The sequence below is a fragment of the Carassius auratus genome, chromosome 50 (assembly GCF_003368295.1).
Source record: "Carassius auratus strain Wakin chromosome 50, ASM336829v1, whole genome shotgun sequence".
NCBI classification, from domain to species: domain Eukaryota; kingdom Metazoa; phylum Chordata; class Actinopteri; order Cypriniformes; family Cyprinidae; genus Carassius; species Carassius auratus.
Genome location: NC_039292.1, coordinates 17,444,971 through 17,455,126, shown reverse-complemented (window position 1 = coordinate 17,455,126; position 10,156 = coordinate 17,444,971). Strand labels below are relative to the sequence as shown.

Sequence of the window (10,156 nt, the reverse complement as noted above, 5' to 3'; positions counted from 1 at the left end):
TCCAAACTTTTGGTCTGTACTGTATGTAATTAATATGTAAATTGAAAAATAATGTTACCAGAAAACAAATCTGGTAGCATTATTTGTCAATTTATATATTAATTACATACTTTATATAAATTAGACTAGTACAGCATGGGACAAGTATGTCCCAAATCTTTCCCACCTTTTTTCTAACAACTACCAAAAGAATGGCTATAATTCTATTCATATAGAACTTCTTGAATGATTGTCATTGGACTAAAGCTCAAACGTTTCCTGTCTTTACTGTCACTTTCATGCATCCATGCTAAAAAAAAAAAAAAAATACAAGCCATGAAATTATCTGTTTAAATTGTGTTTTAATCTTTGGCTGTTTATATCACAAACTGAAATCCAGAAATGTCCAAATGAACAAGGTAGATATAAATTTGTTTTTCTTCACAAATGCTCTTTGTGATTTATATGTTGTGACTCACAAAATCACTTTTTAACAGTCTTGGATCTCTTAAGGATCTTTGTTGAACCCAACAGGAAGTAAATAAGCTATTTTAAAGGAGGACTTCCAGGTTCATTAATTCAGCGGTGTGATGACTCTGCATAATATAATGACAGATCTTTAAGCATAAAATAAGTTAAAGCTTTGCTTATTTGTGTGGATGAAGCATATGGAAGTCAAAATGTGTCAAAATAGCCGAATACATTTAAACGTCCTGAAGTGTAACATTATTATTAGAATTGGATTGTTACAATGCTATTATTATTGCAGATGCAGTTTTCATAAGCATATTAACTAAGAGACCACATGAAATATTATACCTTTCAAAATGCATTTGTCACACCACTGGCCAATTGAAATGTAACAATAATGAAATCAACACAATTTAGGAAAATAGTGACAGCATTGAAACCTGGAAGCATGTACTCTTTTAAAAATACATTAACTTTAACCTTAAAAATGTCTATTGTCCATATCCATTTGTCAGCTATTCAAATATTATATATCTCTGATTTACCTTTACATATAACATATCCCTGAGATTACATGTTTTGCTGGAGAACAATGGCAGGAGAGAATCTGAGAATATTATTATTATTATTATTAATATTGTAGGTAAGAGACACTGGATCTGAACGAGATGTTTTGTGTCCAGGGTTTCAGTGATGATACTGCCTCCTCTCCGTAGTCGTCCTCCTCAGCACCTCGCCGCTGAACTGGTACGTCAGCTTCTTCTTCACCTTTTTGACCTCGCCGGTCTTGCCGTAGTTGCGCAGGGCCCTGGCCATCTTCTGGTAGGTCATTCTCTTGCGGTTGCCCTTCTGCTGGCCCCAGCGGCCGGCGAGTATCTCCTTGTGTTTGGAGGAGAACTGAAAGATGCCTCGCTCTCGGTCCACCCACCAGATGCAGTCCCGCATGTCTCCGTCCTGCAGGAGGTCCAGGAGGAACTGATAGAGGCGCACTTTCCGTTTGTTTCCTGTAGAAGTTTACATTCAGTTTAAAGTCTGGAAGGCTCGCCACTTTTGATACCAAATATAACAAAACAAACTTTTTATTGTGGCTTGAGTATGATTTAAGATCTGAGTAACACTTCATTTTGATGGTGCTCAACAGACATGAAAATGAACTTGTGTTTTACTCACTCTCGAGGCGTCCTAGGTGTATATATGACTTTCTTCTTTCAGATGAATCCAGCCGGAGTTTTATAAAAAATTGTCCTGGCCATTCCAAGCTCTGTCATTGCAGTCAGCGGATGTCGCAGTTGAACAGTCCAAAAGTCGTCAAATAAAGCGCGCACATCCGAAATAAAGCATGCCACACATGATGGCTCCGAGGTGAATAAAAGCCTCCTGTAGCGAATCTTTGTGTTTTTGTAAGAAAAAATCCATGTTTCAAAACGTAATAACTTCCTTATCTGTCATAAGTGGATGTCATTGCAGTGGATTATGTAAGGACATCGGTGTTGCGTGATTAGTGACGAATGTAGAGAGAGAACAAAACAAAACGCCAGTCATGAATCAGAAGTACAAACCGAGGATTTGGAAAGAAAAATGTCAGAGGATTTCAATATGACTGGTTTTCCATTTGCTCTTATAAACGAACTCGTGAGAATAGCATATCTCAGAGGCATGTGCAGATGTGCTGTGTCATCCGCTGGAGTGTTTGAAAATATGGATTTTTTTTTTTTTTTTTGCCTTTTAGACTGTTCAACTGCAACAGTCACTGACTACAACAATAGAGCTTGGAATAGCCAGTATTTATATATATATATATATATAACTCTGACTGGACTTGTCTGAAAGAAGAAAGTCGTATGCACATAGGATGCTTCGAAGGTGAATAAAACACAGTCTAATTAAAATTTTTGGGTGAACTTACCCTTTAAGACACATTTTTGTTTGTAGCTCACCTGATAGAGTGCTGGAGATGCCTGGGTGTTTGTCATTGTCCTCCTCACCCTCGGACACCTCAAAGGGTGGACTGCGTCCCCCGGGGTCCTCATCATCAGTACTGCAGTGGGGGACAGGGGACCGCTGGTACATTGTATGGGGTACATAAGTATACTGTAGAGATAGACCAACAATCATCAGACTTGCCTTAACGCTTCTGTGGCTCCTTATGCTAACCCTGACACAGGGACACATATAATCAAAGCAATGAATGCTATCAACCAACTCGGTACAAGTTTTAATTTTTTACATTTTTTCTTATGAAGTCGTAATTTTGTATAAATTCACCAGTACTGAGGGTGCACTAACTCTCAGAGCTGGGACACATCTGTGGTAATTAACTGCATCCAATCCACTTGCGCACCCTGACGAAACCACCTGAGAAGGAGAGAGAACATGCAAACTCTACAGAGAAAGGAGTCAAACTGGGGACCTTCTTGCTTTGAGGCAGCAGTGGTACCCACTGAGGCACCATGCCACCCAACCTGCATCCACAGCCTAAACCACCCTTAAGCCTAACCTTCTGTGAGATGTGCGCAGGTCATACAAAAATGTACAAATAAACTCATACAAACTCAAAATTTACCAATGAGATGGTACAAATTCAAACAAATTCATCTCCAGTTTCCCAAAACATACGAAAATGTGATTTTTAGTAATTAATGAGCCTGCAAATGATATTGTACAAATTTGTATGAATTTGTCACCAATTTTCCAAAACAGACAAAAAAATATATGATTTGTAATAAAAAAAAAATTGGGAAACTGCACCTCTTAACCTGAGCAGATCATCCAAAAACATACGAATGAGGTCGTAGAATTTCCCACAAATTTCCCACCAAGTGGCAATATGCATGAAAACAAACTTTTTAATTTAAAAAGTATGAACCTGCACCCCGAAACAAAATCCTCAGTGGGGCGTGAGCAAGTCATAAAAAAATTTAAATAAATTTAATTGTACAATTTCATAAGAATTCACAATCAGTTTGCCAAAACATGACATTTTTTTTCATCAAAAGTGTGATCTTTTCTAAACCTAATCTTCACTGGCCATGAGCAGGTCATAGAAAATGTACAAATAAGATTTCGTGATTTTTGAGAATTTGGCATTTGTTTGCTAAAGCGTGTAATGGTTAAAAAATGTTATGTCTTGTTTACATTGTAATTTCATTGGATATTGGATAATGCAAAATATAAAGAAAAATATCAAACAAATGCAAATGATCAGGCAATGTTTTGTGATTAGTGTATCAGTCGGACATTCCCCCACACTTATTTTCATGCAAAAAAAATAATAAAAAATGCTGGTTTTGCATGATCTTGTATAAGTATCAAATATTTGGAAACCACAAAATTACTTTACATTGAAAGAGGAAGTACAAAAACTCAACTGTCAACAGAAAGAGACACACAATGCCATGCTCCCAGATTTACCAATCAAGTGCACATCATGTTTGCTTCCAAATCATACCAGAGAACCACAAAGTTTCATTTCTATTGGCAGAATCCCATCACACAAAAACATTTAGTGCATTAGTAATCTTTTTATTATGCCTGTTTACTATTTAATTATATTTATATTACATCTAAAATGAAAGTTTATATTAAGTTATTTTATTTATTAACTTATTTTAAATGTATTTAAAGTCACCATGGAAACACAATGGAAAATTCTTATTTTTGCATGGAATACTGTAGTTTAGTGTATATTATAAATAATTTATCCGTGCACTTCATTATATATATATATATATATATATATATATATATATATATATATATATATATATATATATATATATATATATATATATATATATATATATACATTCATGTGCCCTAGTAATCTTTAATCAAAAACGTTAACCTCCCCTCCCCCTCAAAACGACACATCTTCTCTTCCGGTCACGAGCTTTGGTGCAAGGGCGGAGCTAGTGACATGAGGGGTAAATGCTGCTGGTGGGGGGCTGGGTGATCAATGCATTGAGCAGTGATGGTGCAAGCCATGGGGGTGTACACTACGCCTAAAAATTTAAAGGATATTTGGATATATCCAAAACATTACTCTTAGGATATCAAAAACTATTTTTTTTTTTTGAGGACAATTGAGGACATGCTCGGTCATTCAGGCAGTCTCTCTATCTCTCTTGTGAGCGCTGTTAGGTAGGTTTTTTGCCATTGATCATCCTCGTCATCACCATCTTCAATAAATAAAAAATGTCTTCATGCTAGGGTGTCACTGGTGAATCCAGTGGAGAAAAATCCCCTCACAACTAACTGCAAACTGGCATTCTGTTCTGCCTCCATTTTATTAGCAACACCCCAACATCCAACAATCTAATCATTTCCCAAAGGACGAAATCAAGTCCCACCCTCTTATTTCAGATGCCGTTTCATTCGGATAGATGTCAAAGTAGAAAAAAAAGACAAAAACTACTTCTGTTTCATGCCGAATTTAAAGAGATAAATGCATGTAATCCCTTGTGTGATATGTATTCCTATTCCTAAGTCCGGACACCATTTTACTATGGCCAATTACACATAGTGTAACAGCTCAGGTGATTGGTTAAAAATATATTTCTGGAATTAAGTGAGCAAAAATCCCAATTTAATGGTGCTCCTCTTCCTATTAGTGCTGCTGGATCTTAGCACTGCATTTGACAATATCGACCACAACATTATTTTGAATGGACTAGAAAATTATTTTGCATTAGTGGAATTGCATTGGTATGGTTTATATTGTGCTTATCTGACCATCAGCAATTTATAGCAGTGAATAATGAGGTATCATATCGATCACAAGGTTAGGAGTACCACAAGGCTCAGTACTAGGACCTTTGTTTTTTACCCTCTACATGTTTCCCTTGGAAGATATAATCAGGTAACATGGTTTTAGTTTTCACTTTTATGTCAATGATACTAAGCTCTACATTTCTATATTAGCCCAGTTCTGACAACATTACACAGGTTTAAATCTTGCTAATTACTTAAAAAGCCATGAACAGTTTAGCTCCTTAATACTTGAGTGAGCTCTTTTTACATTATAGTCCTTCACTCCCTCTGCAATCTCAAAACTCTGGCCATTTGATAATACCTAGAATATCAAAATCAACTGCGGGCAGCAGATCATTTTCCTGTCTTGCACCCAAACTTTCATTTTAACAAAGTCAATTTAAGTCTAGATTAAAGACCAATCTCTTTAACCTGGCACATACAGTACACAGCACACATTTCTAAAATTCAAATACTTGAAAGAATTGTTAGGCTGCATTAACTTCAACCGGAACTGGGAACACTTCGCATAACACCCAATATACTTTTTACATCGTAAGAAGAATGGCATCTACGCTAATATTAGCCTGTTTCATTCTTATTCTGATGTAAATGTAGCCATATCTGTAGACATATCTCTTCAAAGACTTCATCACCTCAACAACCGTCAGCACAAGAACCAGACAAGTCCTCTGTACAGACCCTGTGGTCAGCTTTGATTCCTTCACTGATGTCATCAGTTATCATGAGGAAGGAACTGGATTGATGTTCTGAATGAGCAACCACCATTTAGATGAAAGGCAATACAGAAATCAGACAAGAGAGTACCAATGATTTTTGAAACCAAATCTGGCACAACACATCTTAAGAGGCATATTTGAATCAAACATGAGTGCAAAGGAGATTTGAGCAGTACTGCAGAAAAGATAATCTTTTTACTGAATAACTTTTATTTTTCTATTTTGGTGTATTTTGCAAACAAGTTAAGCGCAAACATCAGCTCACAGTCAATCTCATTGGTCAACTCAGTGAAGCAGTGGGAAATTTCAGACTTCATGGATTCCAAAGAATCATAGATAAATCAAACATGAGAAAATCAAAGCAAACCCATTATAATTAGTTATACTGCCTAAAATTAATGCAATTTGACACTGACAGTAAACTGAAGATCAATTTTATCTCAGTAGTGCATGGACATATATATAGATATTTTCGACAGCAGTAAGAATGGATTTAGAACTTATTTGACATTTTCAGTGTAGGAAGCCTTTAGTTATTGTGGCACAGCGCAACAATTGTCACACCTGGCGTAGATAAAATGTTAGGCTTTAGGTTACGGTTAGAGGTTAGCATTTACATGACCAATTAAACCTTCATAAATGTATGGTGGTGGGGTTTGTGCTTAAGTGGTTTAGGAAGAATGGAAGCTAAATTTTATGGATAAGTAAGCCTAATTTTATAATGCCTTTATTTTGTGTGTGTGACTGTATTTTGAAATGTAATTGATTGCTGTGATCAAAGCTGACTTTTCAGCATCATTACTCCAGTCTTTTGCTGCTCAATAAAAATGTATATAAGAAATTTTATCTATAATTAGCAATGTCGAAAACAGTTGCGCTGCTGTATTTATTGATTGATTTATTTAGGGAAACCCTGATACACTATCATTCAAACATTTGGGGTTAGTTAATTTGTGGTACGAGCTGCTTCATGACTGTGATGGTCTCTCGCTCACATATCTTGTGTAAGAGTGTGCATATATTGTGCAGCAGCAGCAACAGCCTTTAGTCAGGAAAAGACAGTGTTGAGCAATCAGTCTGTCTCCTCCACTCACATCCTGCCCATCTCTCTTTCTTTTTCTTTATCATTTCGTTCTTTCAGACCTTTTCTCTGATTACAGTACGCTGTTAGACTAGTCCTGCAGACCTTTTATCTAACCCTAGATCCTAATATCTTTCTTATTTTACTGAATATAATAGTTTACTGAATTTTATGCTTCTATTGAAAGGCCATAGCTAATCAGTAAATGCAGTAGATAGATAAACTAACCTGTGGAGGAACAACAGGTAAAAGTGTTCCCATCCCTGAATCTACGGATGGATGGAAGGACTCCACGTCTCCATAGCGGTATGTGCTGGGATGCAGCTCTGTGAAATGGTTTCCTTGAGGCGGCTCAAATTCACCGTGATGGCCATGAATGCCTGTGTAGTCCCAGCCACTTTCTTGCATGACAAACAGCAAGGGAGAACAAATTGAGTTTGAAGTTGAATTAAAAACTGGTTGTTGGACAAATTGAGAGCTTAAATAAATATCTATATATGTGACTATATGTGTTCTAGAAATTATATATATATATATATATATTATGCATAACTTACCAGGATGAGTCTGAGGGTCAGTACTGAGATACGGGTAGAAGTCATATATTGGCCGAGTGTCTGGATCATACGGAATTAATTCTTCTGACAACTGAAAATAAATAAATCAATACATCAAAAAATATTTCAAACCCCCACTTCCCCCACACACACATTTTTGCTTTTTACCTATTTATATAAACAGGTCAACTAAATTGCACTTTAACCAAAAAAAAAAAAAAAAGAAAAAAAAAAAAGAAAGACAAATAAAAATAATTCTAGTTTTGACTTGAAAAGTGAAACATTTTTGAAACAGAATGCAATCTCTCATATACTTACAGGTGAAATTACACAGCCATCCATTCTGTAATGCAACATGAAGCCCTTCACTCATATACTGTATCTTCTTCTGTGGCGTCTATCTCACAGTTTCCCACCTGTTTACAGAATATTGCATAACGTGGAAATTACTTCACAAGAGTGCTGTACTGTGGTATCACTTTTCAAATGGGCAAATCTTGTTTTAAAACTCTTCTGCCTTCAGCTTCACCGTTCTGATGTGAGAAAGACGAAATTTCCTGTATTGCCCATAAGTGATAATGCTGACTTCACTGAAGCATCTGGCCTCTGATAGGTCAAATGTGGCGACGACTCGTGATTTTTCATTTATGACACTGTTAAGGGATTTCGGCCAATCGTTATCCAGTAGATGGGTTGGCTTTATCGGATGTGTATCTCCACCATCTCTTTAATGTTTTAATAATTCTTTAGTAAAGTTTGTCAGATGATACATTTGACTGATTTCAGAGAGATTATTTAATAAGTTGTGTGCAAACTCCAGGCCTACCTACTGTACATAAAAGTACATAAAACTTTCTGTTCTAGAATTTTTTACTATTTTCATCACTTCAAGATCTTATTCATGGTTTCTAGTTAATGCACCGTTGTTCTTTTGTGTAATACAGTACATTCATAATTATAACACTATGAGGAAAGCTAAAGAAAAACACTTATATTTTTGTAACTGTGTTTCTGAGTTGTTGAGTAAATAGGCTTTGTGTTGTGGCCTTGAGTCAGTCAATCAAAGGGAAATTTTTACATGCGCTATTGTCTGAGAATCATAAACTTCAGCGTTCACCCAAAGTGAAGTTCTGAGAGAGCTTTGTTCCCGTTTTAATCAAAGCTTCACACTGTTATCGCAGGGTTTGAGGAAGCAACTACTATTGCAGCATAGACAAATGCATTATTCTGTGTTTGCTTGGATATTCATATGCAAAACTCGACTGACATTAGGTGTGTTTCCGGCATTGTTTTCAAAGTGGAAAAATATCTTTCTACACTTACCAAAAAAAAAAACAACAAAAAAAAAAAACATCTAGAACTTTAAATAAGACAAATGCTTTTGGAGTACATTCTGCAAGAAAATACTATTTCAGTCATGCTACTTTAATATTTCATGTTTATTACAATGAATTACTTGCCATTTCTTTGTTACAATTTGTCAAATTAACTGTCCTCTATTTTGAATAGAATACTTTAAATACATGTCAGGCTTATTGAAAACACTCCATGAACATGCAAACACACACACACACACACAAAGTAAATGGGGAAGTTTGGAGTTTTCACATTCACTTCCCCAAAATGTGAATGTGAAAGACTTTTATGGACACTTGTGTAATGTCATCTCTTTTCTGGAGTTGAGTACTCTGAAAGTCTTTTATTTTTGGATTAAAAAAAAAACCCTTATGGAGATTCAAACTCTATAATAAATGAGCTTGGAAGAAGAAATCAGATGATTTAATGTTTGTCCTCTCGAATGGTTGATTCTGATTTCAAGATGAATTATATATAATGCTGTTTTGACAGGACTGTTTTTAACAAGCTGACCAGTGCATTGTGACTCCTGAGCGGGAACCCGAGCGTTTTTAGAGTCTGTGTGTTCTCATGTTTTCCCAATAGTGCATTGCAGGGTATTTTCAGGCACCACAGGAAGTCCGTTACATCTGCACACACACGCACTCTCTCTCTCTCTCTCTCTCACACACACACACACACAGTCACTGTCTCTGTTGCACAACAGTCCTTGAGGAGCTCTCTAACTGTCTTGGTCTAGAGCAGCACCATCATTAAGCTTGAGAACAGTTGAGAAATTGAGATGTTTTGTTATATTGTTAACAGTAATCACTCACAAAACACTTTTCTTATTCACTCCCTTTGGCACACTTCTCAGATCACAAATGTGATTCTCAAAAAAATAAAAAATAAATAAATAAATAAATTCACCCTCCACATCATCTAGTCAGCTGTGCAAATCATAAAAGCAATTTCTCATTCTTCTGAACACATTTCCAATGCTTTGGTACACTTATGCAGTTTCCTACATTATCAATTGCTTATGACATGTTGCTCAAAATATATTTTCCTGCTTCTCTGTTGAATTACCCCCAAAACATCTATGCATTAGTTAGCTGCATAAGTCATTAAATGCAAAATGGCTGAAATAGTTGTCATAACCTGTCATGCATGCATACATTCCATACAGACTTTTTTTGTAAATGTGTCCTGAATTGATGAATTGCACAGGTAAATCTTGAATT

At 35.9% G+C, this 10,156-nt stretch overlaps 1 protein-coding gene across 3 annotated transcripts; it reads right to left on the bottom strand.

Moving 5' to 3' along the window:
• Positions 1 to 321: 321 nt before the first annotated feature.
• Positions 322 to 8,215, bottom strand: LOC113067202 (transcription factor PU.1-like). Of its 3 annotated transcripts, none has more exons than XM_026239511.1 (6): positions 7,896 to 8,215; positions 7,578 to 7,668; positions 7,249 to 7,421; positions 2,716 to 2,805; positions 2,388 to 2,541; positions 322 to 1,454 (listed from the first exon to the last, which is right to left on the bottom strand). In XM_026239511.1, exons 1-6 carry the CDS (start codon positions 7,932 to 7,934, stop codon positions 1,138 to 1,140), a joined length of 864 nt encoding a protein of 287 aa, XP_026095296.1. In that variant the 5' UTR covers positions 7,935 to 8,215; the 3' UTR covers positions 322 to 1,137. The 3 variants fall into 3 exon arrangements, with proteins under 3 accessions (XP_026095296.1, XP_026095297.1, XP_026095298.1); XM_026239512.1 differs by having other exon boundaries at positions 2,737 to 2,805; XM_026239513.1 differs by lacking the exon at positions 2,716 to 2,805.
• Positions 8,216 to 10,156: the final 1,941 nt, after the last annotated feature.

What these genes read in the sequence shown, in the direction of transcription:
- LOC113067202 (XM_026239511.1), bottom strand. Translation starts at nt 7,934, where the DNA reads ATGTTGCATTACAGAATGGATGGCTGTGTAATTTCACCT. An exon ending in TGACCCTCAGACTCATCCTG is followed by an intron (nt 7,422 to 7,577) that starts GTAAGTTATGCA and finishes TTGTCATGCAAG; the next exon opens with AAAGTGGCTGGGACTACACA. An exon ending in TACCTGTTGTTCCTCCACAG is followed by an intron (nt 2,806 to 7,248) that starts GTTAGTTTATCT and finishes TCTCCTTCTCAG; the next exon opens with GTGGTTTCGTCAGGGTGCGC.